Source organism: Rhizopus delemar, genomic scaffold (assembly GCF_000149305.1).
Source record: "Rhizopus delemar RA 99-880 supercont3.1 genomic scaffold, whole genome shotgun sequence".
NCBI lineage: Eukaryota > Fungi > Mucoromycota > Mucoromycetes > Mucorales > Rhizopodaceae > Rhizopus > Rhizopus delemar.
The window spans coordinates 3,189,520-3,214,432 of record NW_027137827.1 but is presented as its reverse complement, the minus strand read 5'-3'; the positions used below and the strand labels follow the sequence as shown (position 1 = coordinate 3,214,432).

Genomic DNA, 24,913 nt, shown 5'->3' with positions numbered 1-24,913 from the left:
TGATGGAAAAGTCGGGAATCGACCTTTTCTGTCTTGTTCATAAACTCTATGTGTTTTTTCTCTCTTTTTTAGGAGCAAATTGCATTTTAATTTACTTTGTCATTCGTTTATGCCCCGCCTCTTACCAATCCTCTCTCCTTTTCCCTTCTTCTTTCAAAATACAGTATTTTATCAACACTGGAAACTGTAGATTTAGAAAACTGGTGCCTGTGAAAAAAACAGTTCAAGATGTAAGGGAGCCTAAAGTAGGATCAGCAATGATGTAAGACTTTCTATAATCTCATGGCCATCTTTCATATGAACAAAGCAATCCTCATCTAATCTTCTAATGATCACTCTCTTTCTTTCTTTTCCTTTACACTGATGAAATAACCCATACAGTAAATAAGTTCGCATTGATTTTGTCTTTTGTCTTATAAAGATCCATCAACCTGAGAAACTTTTCCAAGAAACTACTGAAAACAAATATAAGCTTATTATTTCTGCTTGTGCTCTTTTAAAATCTCTAAAAAAAAAGCTCCAGTTGTACGTTTCACTTTTCTTGTTTGGCATTTCACAAGCAGAAAAAAAGCAAAAGATTTACGTTTTTTATGCGTTTTAATGGAATGGAAAACACTAAACAAGATAAATCAATGCTTTACTCACATCATCTTTTTTTTTCATTTTTCAATCGTAATATAGTACTATGACTTAAATATAGTACCATTTAGTCTTTTTTCCGTTAGTGGTTTCTTTATTGACATACCCCTTAAAAGATAATTACAAGATGTCATCTCTATTTTTCAATGAGATGTTAAATTGAAGAAGCTTGTGTATTTACTAATCATGATGATGGCTTTTAAAAATAAGTGAACAAAGGAAGGTATGGTTTTTTAAGATGTGATACAAAAACATCAATTCGTCAACTTGTGCTTTTTTTTCTCTTCATAAATCATACATCTCAAAAAAGACGCATGATAAAACAAGCTATTGTTCAAAAAAGGAAGGAATTGGACACTTATTAAGTTTGGCATAAAGTGGCAAAAAAAATAAGAGTTCCCACGTCATTTCCTAATCACAGCATTTTTGATCTTGAGTTATGCCTTGAATCATTGAAAACAACATAATGGCACTGATGGCATCATGAAGATGTCTTGGTTTACACTCTTTAGCTTAATTCAAGAAATAGATATAAAACAATCATGTGTGTGTGCATCCCTACGATTTTGCCACAAATGTACTGTTCAGTTCTTTTTTTAGGTTCGTGAAACGATTCATTTTAAACACAGCATAATTAACGTGTTAAAAAAAAAAAGTGGCTGAAAAACACAATGATCCTTATTGCTGTTTTAATTTAATTACTTCCGTCTCTCTTTCATCCTTTTCTCCCTTCAGACAATAAACACTTTTAAAAATGAGCACTAATTTCATTTTTTAACTCAAACTGTATAAAGTATTCTTGATTTTATTACCTCTCTTTCATCGAATGTTTCCCTATCATCCTTTTTTTTTTTTTTTTTTTTTTTTCTGTAAAATAAAATGTAGTACAAATCTGTCTTGCAATTAAAATAATCATTTTGTATTTTTGGCTTTCTCTTTTTTCTTTTCTGCTTTCTTCTTCTTCATGAGTACTTATATATCCTATGAAGATCAAAGAAAACAAGATGCATCCTTTACTATAAAAGCAATGGGGATTCAATTAGGAATCAATGCTGCTACAGCCTTGGTTACTATCATTGGATTTAGCATTCTTCGCCCTGTAAGCCTCTCTCTCTCTCTCTATCCAAATGATGTTTATTTATAAATGAATATAGAAAAATAGTTTAGTTTACGCTCCAAAATTAAAATTTTCAAAAAAAGAGTAAGAAAAGTACACTGATTACAATTTGCCTTTATTAAAAAAAAACATTCATGGTAGACGTCAGCCACCATTGATTGGATCGAATGGATACTTTTCATGGATCAAGCCAATTCTTAAAGTATCTGATGAAACATTACTAGAAAAAATTGGGTGTGATGCCTTATTGTATATTCGATTTGTTCGATTACTAAGACAATTACTCTTTTGGATGACGGTCATCGGTGTCTGTGCCTTGATTCCAATATATATCGTTGCAACTAAATACACAGGGCAAGTAACCCTTCATTTGTTTGCCATTCTTCATCGTTCTGATCTATTTGAATAGGGATTGGCCACCAGCAGATGGAAGTATAGATATTTTATCACTTTCAGGCATCAATTACATCAATGGCAAGACACGAAGCGACCTTCATACCGTTTGGTATTGGTCTCCCTTTGCAGCCACTTATTTGTATTCTATCTTGATCGCATTCTTCATGTACAGAGCTTCTTGCGATTATATTGAGATGAGGCAGCATTGGTTCCGATTACCCGAGAATGAAGTGTCTATGAAATCACTTATCGTCAGCCCCGTACCAAAAGAGATGAGATCAGACGAGAAATTCAGATCATGGGTCGAATCCACATACCACTTAGACTATCCCATCAAGGAAACCATGATTGGCTATCAAAGCTCAAAGCTGACCGAATTATTTGAAAATCATAAAGAAGCTGTCCATCGATTAGAATCTACCTTGGCAGCTTACTTGAGTGGTATGTGTCCAGGTTGAGATCACAAACAAAACTAACGCGATCGGATAGATGGTAAAAATACTGAAACGAAAAAGCGACCTATGGTACGCGTGGGTGGTATCCTTTGCTGTGGAGGAAGAAAGGTGGATGCGATTGATTATTATACAAAGCAAGTGGGTGAACTCGAGCAGGAGATCAAAGCGTTACGAGGAGGACAAGAGGGCAAGGCAAAGGCAGCACCCTATGGTTGGGTCTCATTCGACAGGATCGAATGGGCTCATGCAACCGAGCGCGCCCTGTTAAAGACCGAATCCCACGTTCGCCTCTCGCCCACTCCGCAAGACTTAATCTGGCCTAATTTGCCACTGGATGACAAGACGCGCAAGGCCAAGCGGTGGATAGGGCGCATGATTTATTGTGTGTTTGTATTTGCCTGGATGATCCCCATGTCTGCTTTATCAGCCACTTCCAATTTGATCAACCTGATTCGCATGATTCCCAATTCATCTAATTTTATTGATAATCATCAGATACTTATGGGTGTCATTCAATCGTATTTCACACCCGTCATCATGGCCATCTTCTTTTACCTTCTTCCTATCCTCTTTCGTTTTCTTTCAAAGCAGCAAGGTTACTGGACTCAAACCACCCTGGACCGAAAAGTACTGGTGAAACTCTACATCTTTTTCATCATCAATAACCTCCTCGTTTTTACCTTGACATCCATGTTCATCGGTATCTATGGTCACATCAAGGCCATAGTGGAAAACAACGCGAGTGATGACACAAGCTTCACAGATTATGTGATGCAGTTGGCCAAGAATATTTCCCAGGTCTCCAATTTTTGGATCAACTATGTCTGTCTTCACTCACTCGGGCTCACAATGGAGCTGGCCATGATCCTCCCACTCATCACCATCACCCTTCGTAAATTTTTCACACGACCCAGCCCTGCCGAACTGCGTGAGCTGGCACGACCTCCTGAATTTGACTATCCAAAGAGCTACAATCTCTTGCTTTTCTTTTTCACCGTCTCTCTTCTCTACTCGGCCATGTCCCCGCTCATCTTGCCCTTTGCCTTTCTGTATTTTGCAGTAGCGAGTATGGTCTATAAGTATCTGCTGGTCTATGTCTATGAGACCCGCATGGAGAGCGGCGGCAAGATTTGGCCGGTCCTCTTTCAGACTATCATGAGCTCCACCGTGCTCTTCCAATGTATCATGATCCTCGTCTTGGCCTTCAAGGGAGGACACCTTCAGGCCTATATCCTGATTCCCTTACCCTTCTTTACTTTGGCCTATCAATATTTTTATCACCGTCGCATGCTTGCCCTTGGTTCTTACCTTGTCGGTACTGCCATCACACATCACTCCAGGAAATCACAAAACACACTCAAGAGTCAATTCCAGGACCCTGCCTATCATGAAAAACTTTTGGCCCCTACGGTACATGAAGACGTCAAGCATTTGCTACCCAAGGTCTATCACAATCTTCGCCATGAGCATCATATCAATGAAACCATCGAACTGGCTCATCAGTATTCCAAAAAGATGGCACATGGCATGGATCTGGATAAAAAAATTCATCGTCATGATGTGGTTGTTGTCGATGAAGGAACAGGCTTTGACCTCAAGTTTGAGGCGGTCTCAGAAAAAGAAATGACAGAACCAGTGAATGAAGAACATGGTTCACTGAGAAGGATGGATTCAGCAGAGGATAATTCAATGAGAAGATTTGATTCGACAGCAACAAGCCATGATTACTCTATGAGAAGAATAGATTCAACGGGTGATGGCTATTCCTTGGGAAGAATGGATTCATCCGATCAAACCTTACTCACACGACATATCTCGGCTGAGGACCGTATGCCACTCTTGCTGGCGCCTCAGCCGCCACCAAGATCGGCCAAGGTGAACAGCAGGAATGTGACATCCGAATACATTGAATTATATACCTCCTTTACACCTAATCCAAGTTATATGGACCTTTTAGTAGAAGAACAAGACACGTTTGTTACCAGACATCATCCTTCTCGACGACATACACTTCCTTTACCTCTTCATGACAAAGAAAAAGATTGTCATCGTCGTCTTTCTTTACCATCCTCTATAAGGCTTGAAGGAGTTCAATTGAAGCGAAGCATGTCGATGCCTGTGTTGCATCTGCATCAAAATCCATTTGATGATCAAGTTTTCATAGAAGCAGGCATTCCTCCAAAACGTCGTCATTCTTTTTAAAATAAAAACAACCCATTCCTCTTCAAGGGACTGTGTCCCATAAAGAGAATAAAACGAAAAAGATGATTGCTGTCTATAAATTAGTTTATTGAGCTAAAGAACTATCGCTTTCAGGCTTCTTAAGCCACTCTTTAGGAAATTCTAATCTTGTTTTTGGCTTTGGTAAATTAAGGGGAACGTCAGCAAAGGTATCCTTTGTATCCTACATAACAATATTAAATCCTTGCTACTCCACAACTTTCATTTATGTTTACCTTTGCTTCCTTAATCAATTTGTTTAAAGTATCTATTAAAAACTTTTTGTTTTGTTGACGTTTAGGAAATCGTTCACTTGACATGATTAATTCTTCTGTATCAACATGATATCTTGGTCCACTCAGCAATAAAAACTTGTGTTTTTCTGTATCGTTTAATTTCAAATCATCCACCTTGACACTCAATACCACCTTGCGTTCAACAGGGTGTCCTTCTCCCAAATAGGTATGCGACTTGAACTTTAAGATTTGATCTGAACTAGGTGCTTCGAATGGCTTTGCATATACTAATTTCAGGTTAGTGCTTTGTTACTATAAAAAATAGCATTGATAATGTACCATTCAATTTGGGTAATTCGAATTCTGTCTTTCTTAAATATTGACGAACTTGTCTAATATTATCAAACAAATTATGTCCAAGAGTGGTTTGATCGTCGAATTCAAAGCGAGGCATGTCGTCCACATCGAACTTTTTAGCTGGCTTTCTACGAGCACCTTGACGACCCGCAAGAGTAACAGGTGCTGTTGAAAAGGAACGACAGGCTTGTTTCAACATTGACTTATAAGAAAAAAAAAAAAAAAAGCAAAGAAAAGAAAGTCTCAACAAGACTTTTTTCATAAAACCCCGCTTCAAAAACGTAACAAGGACATCAGCTCAAGTTTTTTTTTTTTTTTTTTTTTCCTTTCTTTTTTGTAAGATGAGTTTGACAAAAGCAGATCCAAATAAACAAGGATGGGAGAATTCTGTAAGTAAAACGATTTATAAAAGAAAATGGCTTACTAATACATCAATAGGAATTTCCTATTGTTTGTGAAACTTGTTTAGGTGATAATCCTTATGTTCGAATGGTAAAAAGTACATTTTTTATTTTGCTTAGACAATAAGTAACATTTCCTTTATAGACAAAACAAACTTTTGGTGCAGAGTGTAAGGCAAGTATATGATTTAATAATGAAGAAAAGAAAAAACAAATTAATCAAAAAGTAGATCTGTCAAACACCTTTTACTGTCTTTCGTTGGCAACCTGGTACTAACATGAGACATAAAAAGACAGAGATTTGTCAAACGTGTGCTCGTGTTAAGAACGTATGTCAAACTTGCATCTTGGACTTACAATACGGTATGAATGATAAAAGTAATGACAACACGTGTTTAACATGATTGTATAGGTTTACCTGTTGAAGTAAGAGATAAAGCATTAAATGTCAAGTCAGAGGCACCTTCAACCAACATCAATCGACAATACTATGCACAAAATGTGGCTAGAAATGTTTGTACAAATATTATAGCATGTATGGGGAAAGGAACTTATTTATATTTATTTAGGCAGAGGGTTCAGAGGAGTTGTATAATCCAGGTAGAATTACACCTGAAAGTAAAGAGATGTTGAATCAATTATCAAGAAAGGAACCTTATTACAAGCGTAACCGAGCTCATGTCTGTTCATTCTTTTTAAAGGGTGAATGTAATCGAGGTGATGCTTGTCCTTATAGGTAAAAAGCATAATAGTAGCTTTCATAGATCAGGAATAATAATGCTGTGTAGACACGAAGAACCTACCGAAACCAATGTTAAACAGAACTTCAAGGACCGTTATCATGGCATAAATGATCCAGTAGCACAAAAGATGTTGAACCGAGCTCGTCATAATTTAAGTCCACCTGAAGATAAATCCATAGTAAATATACTACATAATTATCATCCATTTCTGTTATTTATCATCAATTTAGACATCGTTATTCATTACAGGTGTAGAAGAAGATATTTCTCAAGAAGATTTAAAGTAAGAAGCAAAATATAAGCTTTTAGATACTAAATTATTATATAGTGAATATTTTAGTGTATTTGGAGACATTAAGTCTATTATTGTAGCACATAAAAAGAAGTGTGCTTTTGTTAACTTTGTGACAAGAATGTCTACTGAACTAGCAGCCGCAAAAATAGCAGAAGATGGGCTTACATTAAAGGAACATTCTCTAGTCGTTGTATGGGCTAAACCTAAACCACAAGAGTCGAAAAAACAAGGTAAATAACATGTGCAACGATTTAACAATTCATCAATAAATATCTCCGTAGAACCAAAAGAATAAAATTGATATGAATTCTATATAAAGTTTGTCTCTCATGTAATTCTTGAGAAATGTTTTTTTTTTCTTCACCCCGCCTTCTCCCGTTTTTTTCTTTTTCTTTCTATTTTTTAATCTCGGTTGCATAAATGTTTAAAGATGATCGGTCAAGAAAGACATTGCCTGTATTAAAGACAGATAGAGAAGTAGAGGAAGAAGGTTTAGGAAGATTATCTATTGACGCACCTCCTTCTTTCACTGAAGAACCAGAATCAATATCCAAAAAGACTGATCCTGTCATCAAGACCAAACTAGCAGCTATAGCAAGTGGAGCGAGACATAGTATTGGATTTGATGTTCCTGGCGCAGTTCATACCATCATGACACCGAGTATGAATATTGTATACTTCTAAGCTGATGTCAAAAAACTAATTTGTACATGCTAGAGCTTAAAACAGAACGTCAATTAGATAGTAAACTTGTGGTAATCATGGGTAAAATAGAGAAAGAGATAGAAATGAGGTCGAGCATAGCTCCTTTATTCTAATGTGCAATTGATAGTTGGCTTACCAGCAAGAGGAAAAAGTTATATAGTAAAAAAATTAAGACGTTATTTAAACTGGTTACAATACGAAACAAAAGTATATAAAAGCATTCGGTGCAAACACGTACACTTGTAATTAACGCATAATCAGGTATTTAATGTAGGTAATGCACGTCGAGTGAACGAAACTAGTCAGCATCATGATCAGTCTGCCCAATTCTTTAATCCGGATAATAAAGATGGAGCCAAAATACGTGATGAGTTAGCCATGATGGTCCTGGACCAATTGATTGACTGGTTAAAGTCAGGTGGAAGGGTAGCTATTCACGACGCCACTAATTCAACTATTCAACGAAGGTACTCACACAGCTTACATGGGCATATTCTTACTTTATTATAGAAAGCTCTTAATCGATAGACTCTCTCGTGAACCAGAAATCAAAGTGTTATTGTTGGAATCAGTTTGTACAGACAAAAAGGTATGATAGCACACTTCTCAACATATATACCCTTCCGCTTATATTTCTGTTGTAAGGTCTTGGAACGTAACTTTAGATTGAAATTATCAGGACCGGATTATAAAGACAAGGACCCAGCAGTTGCTTTATCTGATTTTAGACATCGTGTAGCCAACTACGAGAGAGCTTATGAAACGGTGGGGGATTGGGAAGAAGAGAATGATATACAGTACTGCAAATTGGTGAATGTTGGCAAAAAAGTAATTGCTTTTAATATATCAGGTTATTTATCTGGTCAATGTATATTTTATTTAATGAATTTTAATTTGGCTGGTAAATAAGTAAATATGTGATTATATGTATTGTTTCTTACTTGTATCAACAGAACGTCAAATATTCGTAACTAGACATGGTGAAAGTGAAGATAATTTAACAGGAAGAATTGGTGGTGATGCAGCTGTAAGATGATATCACTTTATTTTGAAAAATTGGACTCATCTCTGTATATAGTTGACTGAAAAAGGTAGAAAGTTCTCTAGAGCTTTAGCAAGGTTTGTCAAGAGCCGACGTATATCATTTGCACTTGACTTGGCTAAGCGAAAAATCAAGGAAGAAGAGGAAGCCAAGGACCCGATGAAAGATTCTGATGAAGAAGAAGAAGAAAGAGATGAAGGGAAAAGAGTAAAAGAAAGAGCAGAATCTATTTCTAATTCACAATTTACTATTTGGACAAGTATGTTAAAGCGTTCAATGCAAACAGCAGAGTCCTTTGATCCTGATGAATATGATATCAAGGTAAATAAATTCATGATATCACTTTCTCGCTTACATGAAATGTTTGTCTAGCAAATTCGATTCCTTAATGAAATTAATTCAGGCGTAAAGTAGCATTTCTATCGTAAAAAGAGAGAATTATTAAAATTACTTTTGTGAATAGAGTAGAGAAGGAATGACTTATGAAGAAATCAAACAAAGCCACCCACAAGAATTTGAAGCACGCCAAAAGAATAAGCTCTTTTACAGATACCCAGGCATGGGAGGAGAATCTTATATCGATGTTATCCACAGGTTACAATCTATGATTATAGAACTGGAAAGGATGAGTCAATCTTGTTTAATTATTACACATCGTGTGGTACTTAGAATTTTACTGGGCTATCTATTGGAGTGGTCTCAAACACAAATGCCTCATATGCTTGTTCCTATTCACACGTAACAAAGTCTATGATTATTGGAATATTATTGTTTCTAACTGTTAAACATAGTGTATATGAATTAAGACCAAAACCTTATGGCGTTGAGCTGACAATATGGAGTTATGATGAAGAAAGAGATGAATTTGAAGTCATGAATGAAGAAACACAATAGTTTAACTTTCACTAATAATATTAACAATAATAACAGCAAAGTCCCTATATTACTAAATTTTTTATATTACCCGAATCAAATTTCTTTATATATGCGAAAAAAAAAAAAAAAAAAAAAAAAAAAAAAAAAAAAAAAAAAAGCTATTTTGCATCATAAAACAACTCTTTAACATTCACTTTAAAATGCTTATCATTTTAAGCTTTTTTTTTGTGTACACATTATTTATTTCTTTACATTGAATGGCACAGAGAATGCAGAAAGCAACAAACGACCATCTGTGTTTGTATAAGCTGTCGTATTAAACGTAACATCAAAACCAGTCATCTTGGGGTACACATCAAATGATCCTTCAATTTCGGGGAAAAGGGCTAACGCAGAAGGTGGAAAACCGAGGGCTACATTACCATTACCATCACCTGCTGTGATGGATAAACCAGGCCATTCTTTCAAGCGAGGCAATACAATTTCGACAAGCTTATCCATGAACTGATACATTTCTTCTCCTTTTAATGTCACCTTGACACCCACAGGCATTCCCTCACTATCAAAAATGATTAGAAAAAAAAAAAAAAAAAGTAGGCTTGAAAGTTTACCGTAATTTCCAGTTAGCCACTGATTTTTTGGCATAGATTACATCAGGTCGACAACCTGTGATGCTTTGGAAGGCCATAAAGGCACTCAAAAGGTTACTCTTGTTATGGATCGAGTCCTTGACCATGGCATGAAGTGTGATTTTATCAATCTTGGGAACCACTTGACCATGCTTTAAGGGTTGAATCGGTTTGACAGGTTTACCTCCCTTACGAGTACGGTGAACGTATTCTGTCGTGGTTTTAGGTTCTTCTTGTTGTTCTTGCAAAATGTGGTTGATGTGTGATTCAATATCGAGATGTTTAGAAGTAGGAGGAGCAACACGACTGTGATCATAACCAAGAACCATCAAATCCTCAGCAATGGTACTCTCATAATATTCTTTTAATCGGCATAAGCCGTGAGAACTAGGTGCGGCACGAGCACTACTGAAGGATCGAATAAGTTGAGGTTTGTAAGCTCTTTTTAAGAATGAAGCCATAGGTTGGGTATTGTGTGAATGTGCGTGTGTCTATACAAAAAAAAAAAAATGATGGCCAGGGTTTTTTTTTATTGTTGAGGAAAAAGTCACAAAAGATTTCAGGAGAGACAAAAAAAAAATGCTATTTTAGGAAACGACTTGAAAAGCTTAATGAGGCATTATGTTTCATACTCTGTGAAAAGTGGTTTTTATTTTTTACTTATTTTTTTTATAACCGTAGATTTACATATATTTTTTTTGTTCTTGCTTATAGAGTGATAGTATAAGTGTTTCACATAAAAAGACATAGAGAGGGAGAAGAGTAGAGATAGTGAGGGAGAAAGAGAGTTAGAGGGTATAGTACTTAGTGTAAAACATGATTAACGAATCTTGCAAGTTCAGTGGTAGTAGAACATTTCAAAAGCGAGCTTTGAATATGAGCATCAATTTCCTATTTAAATGGTTAGCATCACAATAGAATACAAAGCCTTATAACTTACAGAAAGGACATCCTTAGCGGTGGGTCTTGTAGAAGGATGTTCATCCAATAACCAAGCAACTAAACCACGCATGTACATGGATGGATAGCTGTAAGTAAAAGTAGGGCTGGGTTCACGAAGAATGGTGGTAAAGAGTTCAATTTCGTCCTTTATCAAATAATGAGGAGGAACACGATCCATCATTTCGATAATGGTGATACCCATTGACCACATATCGATCTTTTCATTATAATATTGCTCTCGAATGACTTCAGGAGCCATCCATTTGCTTGTACCTAATCTATCTCGGTTACGTCTTGTGGTTTTTGTTGCAAGGCCAAAATCAGCTTATTCACACGAATGAGTCATCTGTTTCATAATAATAATAATAATAAAAACTTACCCAACTTGACTTCACCATTCCAACCAAGCAAGAGGTTTTCACATTTAATATCACGATGAATAAATCCTTTGGAGTGCAAGTAATGTAATGCCTTTAAAGTTTCACAAGCAATATGAATCGTGTGTTCTTCAGGAATGCCTCTTTGACAAAGAACAGCAAAGACAGAGCAACGCATGAGATCCATAGCCATCCAGACATCATCACGCCAAAGAGTGACTTCACGAAGACGAATAAGATTAGGGTGAGCAGTGGACATGATACGCAACTCTCTAATGATGGCAGCCTTGTATTCACGATCGGGGTCTAATCTGCATCGTTTGATTGCCAAATAAAGATTTTTCTTGTATTTATGACTTGCACGAACGACGGAGCCATTTACTCTATATGCTATGGGTAAGTTGTATGTATAATAAGCAGTAGTAATAACATACCCTGTACCGATCTCTTTAAATCCGGTATATTTGTTCCTTGGATCTAATGTCGATACTTGAATTTTGGGTAACGCTTTCCTAATCTTTCTTTCAAACTCATTTTCGGAACGAATCAAGGGAGGCAACTGAGGTATCTCTGTTGTGGGTCCAACCGGATACCAAGGCTTACTGACCACAGGCTTATCTGGATATTCACGCAATGTCAATGTTTTTTTAGGATTGGCTTCTGGTTTCAAAAAACAATCTGGACCAAACACATTGGGAATTTCATAGTGTCCAGGAGGACGCCAAATTTCCTTTTCGTTTTTTAGTTTCAAAATAATAAAGGAGTTGACTGAGTTATTATTACCTTGGTCATATTATTACTTGAGGAATCATTGGACTTTGTGGAATAAAAGGAAGACCTACGGAGGCAACCAGTGGATCTTCTTTTCAAGGATATATCAACAGCGATTAAACTTGTCTTTTCAGTTGTTAGGGATCTGGATTTACGTAATTGGTGCTTTGGTTTTTGATCAAATAAGCGCTACATTGAATTATTAATACACAAATAAGAATCTTTTATTTTTTTTTTGTTTGCTTACAGTTCTCTCTTGGTCTTTTGCAGCAGCAAGAATATGTTTGCCAAATTTTGTATTATTGTTATTATTATTTGTTGTTAGATGAATCATATTTTTTATGTTTAAATTAAAAAAAGTTTTTTTCTATGGAAACAAAATCATAAAGAATAAAAAAGAAAGAAGAAAAAAAAGTTTTTTTTTTAATACAAGTTTTCTTTTTTTTTACTCCCCATATTTATCCACCTTGTGTTGCATGTTTGAAATACAGTACTTTATCTTGGAATTAAGACAATTTGTATTTTTTTGGATGATACCAAGTTGGAATTCAGACGAAAAAACAGATGGTTTAAGACGATCTTGGATGGTATTTCTATTAAAGCAAAAGCAAAATGATTATGAATTTTCCCTTAGGCTTTGAACTTGGGAACACAAATATTAAAATCTGTAACCAATGCTTCTTTATCCATCCTAACCTAATAGATAACTATCTAAATACCTCTTTAGATATGATAAACAGCAGGGACCAATGAAGTATGACAACATACGTAGTATGTGATTACCAATCATGAATAATCTTTCATGTACAGTGAGAACGATAAATTTTGTCACTTTGAGAAAATTGAATGTCCCGACTTAGATACCCGAGGCTTTAGAGCAATAAAAAAGAAATTCCTCCACTCTAACCTTGAAAAACAGATCCAAGGTAAGAACTCCAGACTACTATCCAGCTGTCGACCAACAATCACTCTCGACCCTATCTTGTGGCTACCAATGACTCATGAAGAAAGAAGTCGATGTATACGATGGCGTCTTGGTTGGTTGCCAGGTGGAGCTCCCAAACCCTGCCCTTACCATCCCAACAACAATCTATCAAGACGACACGCCATCAGCTGCCTCAATATGCATCGCCGCCTCTGTATGCCTGAAACAATAGCTGACCCTATATCTTTCCTTTTGAATATGCTTCCGACACGCACATTTGTTCCCTCTAGTATTACTTTGTCCTGGACTTGTCGATGGCCCGTTATATATTCTATCCTCCACGAATTAGATCAACTACAACACTATACAACCATCCCGTGCAAGGCACCTCATGGCCAAAAATTAATTGAATGGCTGAAACAATTCAACTAACTTCGTATGTCTCTCTATACACCCTACTTTCCTCTCTCATTTTTTACCCTTGAACTCGAAGGGGTTTTTTTTTCTAAACATTACACCTCCAAACGGATTGATCTGGTCCGGGCGGACACTTGTTTGTTTTATTTTTAGCGCTCAACTGGACCTTTAATAAAATATAATGCTTAAACAAAATTGAATGTCCATAACCAAAAAAATAAATGTCACTTTCCTAAAAGACTAAGGTCACTAAGCCAAAAATGATTGTCCCTTTGTCTAGAAATTTTGTCCTTTTGAAGTAAGAGAAATGTCACAATAAGTTATATTAAATTGACTTAAAAATGATATTTATTTTTTTGACTCCAAAGCGATTAGAATGGAATTTTATTATAACATTGAATAATTTGTCGTTCAAAATGACTAGCAAAGTTGTATAGAATTTCAGTAGGCATGGTACACTGAATTTTAAATAAAAATTAGGTTATGTTGAAACAAAAAAGGAAAAGTGTAAGATAATATTGAAAAATAAGACATCGTTCTTCATTTAGGTATCTATCCCAGAAGGTCTCTATACCTTATCCTAAAACAAGAGAGTTTTATAAGCCAATTGAGAAAATGTGTAATAATTGAGAGACTATTACACAACTACTGGATTTTTACCAGATATTGTAATGTTCAATATTGGGTTTAAGAAAATCACGACTTGATCTTTCTTGGTAAGTTTTGATAAAAACTTGCCTCCCATGGCTATGAAATGCTCAAAATGATGTATCAGAGTGTCCTATCTATCCTTGACAAACATGATTTTTCTTTTGCTATTATAAAAAAAAATGAGTTTATAAAAAAAAACTCATAGTAGAAAAATATGTATGTAACTGATCGTTGGAACAATACAACAATATGACAAGCGTAATATCGCTGAATTGTTTGATATTGTTTTTTGTTGAAACTAGTCTAGCTTCAATCCTAGCAGTGGTTGTTACAACAGTACCTTTTTTCTTTTTTTGCTGCTGGTCACAGTGATCGGTTTGCTCTGTGCAGAGATGGCTTCAAGGATTATAATCGAATTACCTTAAGATGTAGGACTGGAATCGAAAGCGTTTGTAATGTATTTTGTCATAAAAGAGAGTTTTTGTCTCTTCATTTGCCTTTCAGCCAAGTACCTCTGCTTATTTTTTTAGTCTTTAGCTACTTAAAATTTTGTTTATTCCTATCCCCTGAAGTACTGACAAATGTGATTTGAAAGGGCGATTTTGCTAAGGGTCGTTTAATCTTTTCGGCTAAACATCAGTCTAGATTTTCGGCAATTTTTTTAAATTTTAGAGCAATATGATTGGCTAAAGGGGCATTTTTACTTTATTTTTTACTTTTTTGTTTATGAATAAAAAAGAAAAAATTAAGGGCATAAATAGAGAAGAAAGCATATAATAAAAACAACATTGCATATATAATGTTTTAAATAGTCTTAAATTAAACTTATAGAGAAAAATCATAACGACTAAAAAGCGTCGTAAATCACACTACATTTTAAGAGGGTAATAATGCCAAACTTATATTAGTTCAAGAGGCAATCTTCGGTTTGGCCAGAAGAAGAGTCACTAGTATTTGAGGTAGCAACGCTTAAAGTATCAGAATTCGCTTCACTCTTATCTCCTCTAGGGAGTTTTCTAGTTCGTTCAGAAGGTTCTATGTTGTGTTTTTTTCTTAAATGCCTGTTTAAAGCTGATACAGTACTCAATACTTTGTTACATTCAGAGCACTTGTGCTCAGTTTCTAATCTGAATGTGGTTATTGTGAGTTTTCAGACATGGTTTTTTAAAGAAAAAAAAAATATGTTAAAAGTAATAATCTATTTTCATCCTTATTTAATAAACCAAAAATCTCAATTGATATGAACAGTGAGGTCAAAATGACATTTATTTTTAATGGCTGAAAAAAAAAAGGATATGGATAAATTTTTAAAAATGAATTCAGTTACACATAGACTTTCTCTTCTTTGGAGAGACCCTTGGTGTAGAACAAGATGACAAATCACTTCCTGAAGAATCAGAATCTTCTTCGTAGTCGGTGATAGCTAAAAAGTTCTGAACTTCTTTAGCGAAGTGATCAATTTTTTCACCTAAATCAAACAATTGAGACACAAATCTTGGCATCGTTGAAGCGAAAAGAATTGGTTCAACAGGAATCTTGATACTGGCTTCAGCTTGGAAAACAGGGACATCCCACATGGGCATGCTGATAGAGTAAACGTAAATTGTATCCTTATAAAAGTGAAGACCAAATAATTTGAGGCGCGTTACAGTTCGGATACAAGGAGTACCTTTTTTGGAAATGATAGTCTTGAACATATACTTAAGGTTCTTTCCAATCTTGTTTCTATCTCCTCTATAATGGCTATAATTCTCGGCAGCAGAGCAAGGAGGACCAGATACCTCTACTAACACGAAGTCCAAGTTCAAGTTCGGAATCCTGATGATACCATCGATATTAGGTCCCGGTAATCGAGCATTTTCTTCTAAAAGCGCATTATTTTCGTATTCTTTAACCATCAACAATTTCTGTTCTCCGGGTTTAAAAATTAAAAGAGGTCGGTAGGGTTTTAGCATTAAATCAATTAATGGTGTAACAAATCTAGTTATGAATTCAGATTCTGTCATTGCTTCGTAGATCCAGGCGACTGAGATGCAATTACCGGTCAATACACACATCAATTTACCAAATTTGATGATATTTTTTTTGAGTGATTTATCCTCAACAAGACTATTACGCAGCAGCAGCTTCTCTTTTTTTAAGGCCGTCTTAAGATCTGTGTTGCCGGTCTTGAATACTGTTTTAGCATATGGCTTTACTTGATTGCGTTTTATGCCATCAAAGCGGAGATGACGTTCCATATATTTTTTTAAATTAATGTAATCTTCTTTCAGTATCGTTTTGCATCCCCTTATATTAGCCCCAAAAATGACGAAAGCAAAAATTAAAATTAAGCCACATTAGCCCCCTCCCCCCAAAAAATCAATTTATAAGTTGTAAAGTACTTGATCTTTGAGTTTCCATTCTTCTAGATCTATCACGAGAATCTATATCGTCTCTAATAGCTTTAAGTCTCTTAGTGATATCTGTCAAGAATTCATAGTCGTTGATTGCATTAATACTTCTTTTTAAATGGCGTAAAGAGTCTAATTCCAACTTTATATCTCGCTTTAGAATAGATGTAGCATTGATGTTCGAGTCATTCTCGGCAGTAGGAGCCAGAAGCTCGTTTTCAGGGATAGATGATGCACCTAATTCAGAAAGTAATGTCTCCATTCTGGATACATTTTCAACTTGGATACTGGTGTGTCTCTTCAGTAAAAACATATGTTTACATGCTCTTGAATTAAATTTGAAATAACAGCAAGAACAAGAAGCAATATTTCCAGCTTCATTAATTTGAACAGTATACATAATGTCTTCTTGACTAAAGGATTCAACATTATATGTTGTTTCGCTTTCTTTTGTAATCATCTCTTTCATCCTATCGTCTGAAATAGCAGCAGCAATCATTTCTCTTCCTTCTATTTCTTGTTTCTGGTCCCATTCTCCCTACTTCGGAACTGACTCTTGCTTCTTCAAGTTTCATATCATTTTCAACTTCATTTACTAATATAAATATAAGACGATCCAAACGTCTGTTCTTAATTCTTTTGAGATACACTGACTTTAGCTGATTACGCCAGCTTTCAATGTAGTTGTTTGTGCGCATATTTTGATGTTCTTCAATAACATAAGCTGCAGACCATCTTTTATATCCATCCAAAGCAAGCCATTTATCTTCAAAGTATTCAACAAATTGAGGCTGCTGTGCAGTCCATTTTTCTCTGAACATCCTTACTTTTTCTACTACAATTTCACAAGAAGTTTCATACATAATCGACTGTAAGTCGCTCATGATGTTGTCACGTACTACTTTTGCATTGCTGTGTTCGGGACTATTCTTGACTTTAGTTGCTAAACTTCTACTCCAACATCGAGCAACATGGAACAAGCACAATTGAATTCTGCAATTTTCACCAAAAGTAGCTCGAATTGCATCAGATTCAGGAATACTGCAATCAATGGTAATCTGTTCTGGACTCATTGCACAGTTGTTCTTTAAAAATCGCAGCCAGTTCAACACTGGAATTACGGATTGATCGTTGGGGATCATGTATCCAACAGGAACTCCTTTTCCAGTATCAGGATGTCTTACTACTAAGCTATACAAAACCTCACTGCTTCTTGAAGATATACCAAAAGTTGAATCTAGAGAGAAACTTTTTGATACTCCCATAATACTCATTTGCCATGGAGAAATAATCCCATAATAGAATATGTTTCCCATGGAATAAGAAAGAACTTTATAGTTGATTGCAGCAAGCTTTTCTTCCCAAACTTTGAGGGATTCAAATTCGTTTTCTTTGAACTTGAACATGTCCTTTGCAACAGACAACCAGATGTTGTAAACGTCGTCGTAATGAAACAGTTTGTCTCGCTCTTCAGCACCCTCATCTATTTCTTGAAGCAAACAAGATCTAATTTCTCTTCTTGAAAACCCATATTGCAAAAAAGCCTTTATTTTCCTTCTAAGGGCGTCTGAAAGTGACATGAACTTTAAATCCGCGTAAGATCCAGGAACATGGTTGTGCATGTTTTTTCATTCAAAAATGACAAACTCAGGGTCTGAACGGTAGCAAGTTACCATGATACACGCAGGACATCCAATCTTTTTGGATTCTTTTTGAATAGTTCGATGGTTTCCACTTGCTTTAGATACATAAACATTTGGTCCACGATGGCAAGTGTATTTCTTACTCCATAAGATTGTTTTGTTACGACCAACTGAGGAAGATTCAGTAGCATTGGAGCTCACAATTTCTTTAATTTTAAATCCTTTATTTGTCCAGTGTGCACAGGTAAAATCTTCTAATTTTTGAGTTCAACCTCCCAAATAGCTTTGTCAACTTTCATTGTTTTGAAATCGGAAACATTTGCTGAATAAAATTGAGTTGATGAAGTAGACATTTTAATAAAACTTTTCTTAAATGAAAGTGATGGATAAAAAACGCGAAAAAAAAAAAAAAAAAAAAAAAAAAAAAAAACGAAGTACTTTACAACTTATAAATTGATTTTTTGGGGGGAGGGGGCTAATGTGACTTAATTTTTGCTTTCGTCATTTTTGGGGCTAATATAAGGGGATGCTATTTTTAATATTTGGATGCTTTTGGTGTAAAGGCTTTCGAAGTAATTCGATGCGCTTTATCCAAAACGTGAGCAAAGGTTCTTGTTCCCTCTTTGGTCCATAACAGGCATCGAGGATTCAATACGCTTTGTCACCATGTACTTTATTCTTCATCCTATCATTGTTTCTCGATGAGGTAAAAAGCATGTATCATCTGGTATATTAAATAATGTGAAGCCATTTTACGGTAAGACACCTTTTGATATCCAGTGTTTGATTTAATATGGAGTTATTTTTCGGGCATGTTATGAAACTAAAATGCTGTACATGACCTTAAAAATGAATTTCGTCTCTACAATATGACTTTATTTTATTTCAGACGTAATAAATTTGCCGCTGATTACTTATTACATGCTATTTGTAACAAGGAAAAGATAACAACTACTATTATGAAAACTTGTCAGATATTATATTAATTTAAAAATACAATTCATTTTACGTACAAAAAAGGGATCAATCTACTTAAAATGTAATTAAAAACTTACCAAGAAAGATCAAGTCGTGATTTTCTTAAACCCAATATTGAACATTACAATATCTGGTAAAAATCCAGTAGTTGTGTAATAGTCTCTCAATTATTACACATTTTCTCAATTGGCTTATAAAACTCTCTTGTTTTAGGATAAGGTATAGAGACCTTCTGGGATAGATACCTAAATGAAGAACGATGTCTTATTTTTCAATATTATCTTACACTTTTCCTTTTTTGTTTCAACATAACCTAATTTTTATTTAAAATTCAGTGTACCATGCCTACTGAAATTCTATACAACTTTGCTAGTCATTTTGAACGACAAATTATTCAATGTTATAATAAAATTCCATTCTAATCGCTTTGGAGTCAAAAAAATAAATATCATTTTTAAGTCAATTTAATATAACTTATTGTGACATTTCTCTTACTTCAAAAGGACAAAATTTCTAGACAAAGGGACAATCATTTTTGGCTTAGTGACCTTAGTCTTTTAGGAAAGTGACATTTATTTTTTTGGTTATGGACATTCAATTTCTCAAAGTGACAAAATTTACCGTTCTCACTGTATTACTGCTATAATTGTCCCCTAAGAAGGTTTTTATTCTCTTACATTCATAACTGGCTCGGGCAACATCGCACACTTCGTTGCTACATGCTTATTGCCATAAAATTTAAAAAAAAAAAAAAAAAAACCCCAGAATTTAGTTGTATTACTGCTATAAAGGCACTGAAAACTAGAACTAGTACCAAAATACAAAAAAAGGCATTATTAAATCTAAAATGGGAATCATGCGACATACTGAATATCAATTATGTGTAAGTAAATATGCAGAATAATATTAAAATATGAAAAAACACTTTTGAAGACAAAGACTAATTAGCACTCTGATAATTCACACAAACACTTTTTGACCTAATAAAATATGAAAGAAGTCAAAGGGAGAAAATGGTTGATGCGTTCGAGTTATAATCAGACTTTTTTGGACGTATGTGAAAAGATTTTTTATTAATCGTGTCTACTCTTATTGTAAACATGACAATGCTCTTAAAAACTAAATAAGTTTAATAAAAAAAAAGGAACAAATTGTTGAAACTTAATAACTTTTATTCAGATAGCTGCCTCAAACCTCAGTGCACCAATCAATATCTATGCATCTTAAATTAATTTGGCTGATGAAAACACAAGCACTGTTTAATAACGATAGCTGTTCAAGATGCATTTTAATTCCTCTAGTATCAAGCCTACTATAACCTTCAAAATGGTTATCGCAAGTGCGTTATTTCGAACAAAGGCTGTGGAATGATATGATGAGTATAAAGTATTTTAGCCAAGCGCACCCTATCCAATATATACAAAGACTCGCATAACATTCTCCATCAACAATTCAAACCGCCAAAAGCATGTTCGGTCTGGACTATTGGTTTAGAGTGCATGTGGTTAAACCAGGTCATTTGCTGTGAAAAGGAATGATGCGATAGCTATTTTCAACAAGGAACAAATACAGTCCAAATCGTCATTTAATACACATATAACCAATAAAAGTGTATCTAATATTTATCCAACTTAATACGGACATTGTCTAGTCAGCACTTATTGTCTTTGTTGATTAAATTGGCGCACACAGAGCTTTCGATGAAAACTCTGGCATCATAAGAACGGTCTGCAAAACTACACTTGAATAATATATCTGCGAGTAAGCATAAGAAGGTGACTGTATACCTGAGGATCCAATTTTTTGCAAACATGCACCTAATCAAACAACTACAGACTTTCGCCAAATACATAGGCAAGTCGTTGTTAATATAATTGATTCTACACCCTGACAGATTTTGGGTTACCATGAGCTTTCCATCCATAATTTGAAAAGCTTCTGGCATCTGCAACCCCTTCATACAATCAAATTGGCTACGATGCTTGCTGCCTTTCCTCTCATTGCTAACTGGCTAAATGGTAAACTCCTTTCGTAAATTTTCTGTATAATCCAGTTTGAGTACTTGAATACTGAATCGTTAAGATATAGCAGGCTGCTGGGCTTTAACAAAGACAAGTTCTATATCTGTTCTAAGCTATTTCTTATGACTCTTGTATTTCTGCGATTAACATGTCAATGAGTCTTGAAGTTGTGAGACTCCGTTCTTATTAGTTAGTTCAGAATGCGTTTCTATTCAGTACTATTCTTCAATGCACAACTTGTTTTTTTTACCTGTTCCTTGAAATTATTGAGCCATGCGACTGAGAATATTGCATAAATGTAATAAAAAAAAGCCATAATCAATGACTTTGATGTAAATAATTTTGAAATACTCATTAAACAACACTCGAAAACAAAGTATATTCAATACCTTCCATCTCGAATTGCACAATAGTAAACGCCCAAAGCTACTTCAGTTCAAATTCGTTGTAGGAAAGCTGCTTGCTCACGATAGCTTACGTTTAAAGCTCTGTCTACAAAAAGAAAAAAATGAGACATTTAGTAATAAAGCACTCAGGGCCGCATAGTTTTAAAAGTCAGAGTTTTGTACCATATTTGGATCATTAACCGATATCTTGAACGTACTTTGAGACAAAAAGAATAATAAAAAGAGGTAGGACTTGCGTACGACGAAATCAAAAGAGAAGAAAGCGAGACAATAAGAGATAGCACAAGGGATTCCTTAAAGGTATGACTCAGTGAGAATAAAAGGAGAAGTGGGCTTAACTTTTTGATCTATTGTTTAGGGCTGAAGTTTAAAATTTTCCTTTTATTTTTTTTGTAATCAGCCCAGCTAAGCTTTTCTTTTTCTCTTTCAACAAAAAAAAACAAAACAAGATGGATGACGAATACGATTATCTTTTTAAACTTGTTTTAATTGGTGATTCAGGTGTTGGTAAATCCAACTTATTGTCTAGATTTACAGTAAGTGGCGACTCAACTTTTTTTTTTGGAAACTCATCTCGTTTTTTTTATACGTTTTAGACAAACGAATTCAACTTGGAGTCTAAAAGTACTATTGGTGTTGAGTTTGCAACTAAAAACCTCGAAATAGGTATAGACAATAGTAGTAAAAGAATAGGTGAATATTTGTTAAATATTGTTCTAGATAATCATACTGTCAAGGCCCAAATCTGGGATACAAGTGGACAAGAAAGATACAGGGCTATCACTGGAGCGTAATGATATATAAAAAGATGATTAGAGAGAAAGAGAGAGATGTACTGACGATTTGTATACATAGTTATTACCGTGGTGCTGTGGGTGCACTTCTTGTTTATGGTAAAATAAAATACAACATAGTTCCTTATTTATATTAAACTTCTTTGTTTAGATATCACACGTCAATCCTCTTTTCAAAACGTTCAACACTGGCTTAAAGAATTAAGGGATCATGCGGATCCAAATATCGTGATTATGCTCGTAGGTAACAAGGTCGATTTAAGTGAATCTAGCCGACAGGTTACTACAGAGGATGGTGGATCACTGGCTGAACAAGAAGGATTTTTATTTGTTGAAACATCTGCCTTAGATGCTACTAACGTCGATAAGGCATTTGCTACTGTTTTTGATACAATCTATTCAAATTTGCCTAAAAAGACCAATCAATCCGCCGATGCTGCTACAAATCAACCTACGGCCGGAGAACGCATTCAACTGAGACCTCCTAGTGTCCGAGGCCTGAGTTCTCGTGAAGAAAAGGGACAACAAAAGAAGGAGAATGGTGGTGGATGCTGTTAATGCTTTATTAAACTAATCTTACTTTGCCTTGATTTAAAAACTGTTTAATGTCACGATAACGTAACAAATAAATATCGTTTTCTTCAAGATGTAAATCCTCTCTGTCATTTTGTTATTATCAATACTCTCTTACTCCATCTATGATGTTTACCTTCCAGCTGTCTGAATGTATCCACAACTTGAGAGAATATGTGCGAATACGGGTGCATTGAAATTAGGTTCCACAACTACAGTGTATTGTAAATAAAGAACATTGGAAATATACATTAACACGTACCCATATTCACTTCTTCTGTCTGTTCGTCTTGTTTATGTTGTGATGCAGGTAATAAATGAAGAAATGAGGAGTGCGCATGTAATTCAATGATTTCTTGATATCTATTTTCACTTGTTATTACTGGGCTATTCAATTAGCAATTTTACCTTCTAGCATATTCTAGTTCATTAGCTGATAATATATCGCCCACATTTTCTTGTCTTAATAAATATAATGAAAACTTTTCAATCTACCACCAAAACCACGTTACTATTCTGCCAACTGCCATCCCTCTTCCTTCCTCATTTGCTTTTATACCTTAAATAATCTTGTTCTTAAATAACTTTTTAATAAATACTTGATGCGTTCAATTTCAGTTTGCAACAACATGTGAATAAAACGTGAATCACTATCTGAATTAAGCTCCATACTTTCAAAGATCTTTTCAGACTATTTATACGATCAGTTAATTCATTATAATAAATAAAGCGATTTGTGACATTTACTTGCTTTTCAACAGCGTCTAAAAGTGATTCTACCAAGTCGCGTCGATATTTTAATACTTCAGGTGCATTTCTTTCGTCCATCCATACCTTGGTCAATTCAGCTACTTGATCGCCGTATGAAAGTGCACCTGCCAAGTTGAATATATCATCTTGTGTATGTAAAAAACTCGATTCCTCGATCTGATTAGATTCTAGTTCTCGTGAAAAGGTGGAAAATGTAGGTTCTTGAGTTTGTCGAAAACTGCTCATTTGGAAGAAGAAAAAAAAATACAAAAAGACGCTGTGTTTTTTGAAAGTCAAAAAACAATCCAACCAATAAAATGATTGAGAAAGCTTTTTCATTGAACCCTGTTCAGTTAATAAAACACGGTATAAGCTGATAGGAGCATTTTAGTATGAAGGGCTTCTTCAACAAAGTTTACTGTATTCCTTCTTATGAATAAAAGACTGAAGCTATAGTACACAGGCACCCACACGCTTTATCATAAAGCCAACAACTACAATTATGTATCTGCAGCAAATTTTTTAAACTTTACATTCGTCTTTCACTTACCCTGAAAAAAAGCTTTCGGATAAAGTCTTGTAGTTATAAAGCAAACATGCTTTAATCCATGTTTAAAATGTGGCTTTTGAGACTCTACTACCATTATACAGCGCTCTTAGACATTGTCCAAACATTAAATTATTACAATATGATATTAAACTTTTGTCCCTTTAATATAGCCTTTTCTTGCTAGCGTGCCACCAAGCTTAAATCTGAAAAAATTTTGACAACTTTCAAAAGCTATAAACTTTTCCACAAATAATCCAACAATAAAACAAAGCCATAAAAGTTATTATATAAACCTTTCTGAATGTTTCTTATGGATTAGATTGTTATTTTTATTGATAATATTTTTTTTTATATCATTTGAAAACACGCGATATTTCAAAATTTTAGCTGATAGTCCTTAGGGGAAGACATATTTTGAAACATTTTTTTAGTTATACCGTATGGTACAGGGCAGAGAAAAAATAACAGGCACATATTATGTAATCAATATGAAAGAGCTCGTACTATAACATAGATGCCTCTTCTCCCTTATTCGTACTCTAAAACTATACTGGGGTGCAGCAAAAAGAGAAGCTCGCTTGAAATGCGATTACTCCTTTAAGTCTCTTGA

The 24,913-nt window shown here is 34.8% G+C and overlaps 10 protein-coding genes across 10 annotated transcripts; 4 read left to right on the top strand and 6 right to left on the bottom strand.

Annotated features, from left to right (window-relative positions):
- Positions 1-1,603: 1,603 nt before the first annotated feature.
- RO3G_01257 (uncharacterized protein) lies at positions 1,604-4,809 on the top strand (the record flags this gene model as incomplete). The annotated part of the gene is made up of 5 exons (XM_067655848.1): positions 1,604-1,738; positions 1,794-1,840; positions 1,898-2,005; positions 2,166-2,593; positions 2,642-4,809. The coding sequence occupies 5 exons, from the start codon at positions 1,604-1,606 to the stop codon at positions 4,807-4,809; spliced, it is 2,886 nt and encodes a 961-aa protein (XP_067511949.1).
- Positions 4,810-4,988: 179 nt separating this feature from the next.
- On the bottom strand, positions 4,989-5,517 carry RO3G_01256 (uncharacterized protein; the record flags this gene model as incomplete). Its single annotated transcript, XM_067655847.1, has 4 exons — positions 4,989-5,011; positions 5,064-5,072; positions 5,141-5,350; positions 5,403-5,517. 4 exons carry the CDS (start codon positions 5,515-5,517, stop codon positions 4,989-4,991), a joined length of 357 nt encoding a protein of 118 aa, XP_067511948.1.
- A 244-nt stretch (positions 5,518-5,761) lies between these two features.
- RO3G_01255 (uncharacterized protein) lies at positions 5,762-7,201 on the top strand (the record flags this gene model as incomplete). The annotated part of the gene is made up of 9 exons (XM_067655846.1): positions 5,762-5,809; positions 5,859-5,912; positions 6,052-6,184; positions 6,234-6,334; positions 6,391-6,557; positions 6,610-6,742; positions 6,795-6,847; positions 6,893-7,089; positions 7,179-7,201. 9 exons carry the CDS (start codon positions 5,762-5,764, stop codon positions 7,199-7,201), a joined length of 909 nt encoding a protein of 302 aa, XP_067511947.1.
- Positions 7,202-7,620: 419 nt separating this feature from the next.
- RO3G_01254 (uncharacterized protein) lies at positions 7,621-9,348 on the top strand (the record flags this gene model as incomplete). Its single annotated transcript, XM_067655845.1, has 8 exons — positions 7,621-7,624; positions 7,692-7,723; positions 7,826-8,031; positions 8,075-8,153; positions 8,210-8,465; positions 8,518-8,591; positions 8,643-8,927; positions 9,070-9,348. 8 exons carry the CDS (start codon positions 7,621-7,623, stop codon positions 9,346-9,348), a joined length of 1,215 nt encoding a protein of 404 aa, XP_067511946.1.
- A 374-nt stretch (positions 9,349-9,722) lies between these two features.
- On the bottom strand, positions 9,723-10,572 carry RO3G_01253 (uncharacterized protein; the record flags this gene model as incomplete). The annotated part of the gene is made up of 2 exons (XM_067655844.1): positions 9,723-10,041; positions 10,094-10,572. 2 exons carry the CDS (start codon positions 10,570-10,572, stop codon positions 9,723-9,725), a joined length of 798 nt encoding a protein of 265 aa, XP_067511945.1.
- Positions 10,573-10,915: 343 nt separating this feature from the next.
- RO3G_01252 (uncharacterized protein) lies at positions 10,916-12,535 on the bottom strand (the record flags this gene model as incomplete). Its single annotated transcript, XM_067655843.1, has 6 exons — positions 10,916-11,002; positions 11,052-11,326; positions 11,434-11,813; positions 11,865-12,160; positions 12,214-12,390; positions 12,449-12,535. 6 exons carry the CDS (start codon positions 12,533-12,535, stop codon positions 10,916-10,918), a joined length of 1,302 nt encoding a protein of 433 aa, XP_067511944.1.
- A 2,978-nt stretch (positions 12,536-15,513) lies between these two features.
- RO3G_01251 (uncharacterized protein) lies at positions 15,514-16,434 on the bottom strand (the record flags this gene model as incomplete). Its single annotated transcript, XM_067655842.1, has 1 exon — positions 15,514-16,434. The coding sequence occupies one exon, from the start codon at positions 16,432-16,434 to the stop codon at positions 15,514-15,516; it is 921 nt and encodes a 306-aa protein (XP_067511943.1).
- A 623-nt stretch (positions 16,435-17,057) lies between these two features.
- RO3G_01250 (uncharacterized protein) lies at positions 17,058-18,209 on the bottom strand (the record flags this gene model as incomplete). Its single annotated transcript, XM_067655841.1, has 1 exon — positions 17,058-18,209. One exon carries the CDS (start codon positions 18,207-18,209, stop codon positions 17,058-17,060), a length of 1,152 nt encoding a protein of 383 aa, XP_067511942.1.
- Positions 18,210-22,085: 3,876 nt separating this feature from the next.
- RO3G_01249 (GTP-binding protein) lies at positions 22,086-22,988 on the top strand (the record flags this gene model as incomplete). Its single annotated transcript, XM_067655840.1, has 5 exons — positions 22,086-22,172; positions 22,233-22,302; positions 22,357-22,426; positions 22,492-22,529; positions 22,582-22,988. The coding sequence occupies 5 exons, from the start codon at positions 22,086-22,088 to the stop codon at positions 22,986-22,988; spliced, it is 672 nt and encodes a 223-aa protein (XP_067511941.1).
- Positions 22,989-23,556: 568 nt separating this feature from the next.
- RO3G_01248 (uncharacterized protein) lies at positions 23,557-23,999 on the bottom strand (the record flags this gene model as incomplete). The annotated part of the gene is made up of 2 exons (XM_067655839.1): positions 23,557-23,694; positions 23,751-23,999. 2 exons carry the CDS (start codon positions 23,997-23,999, stop codon positions 23,557-23,559), a joined length of 387 nt encoding a protein of 128 aa, XP_067511940.1.
- Positions 24,000-24,913: the final 914 nt, after the last annotated feature.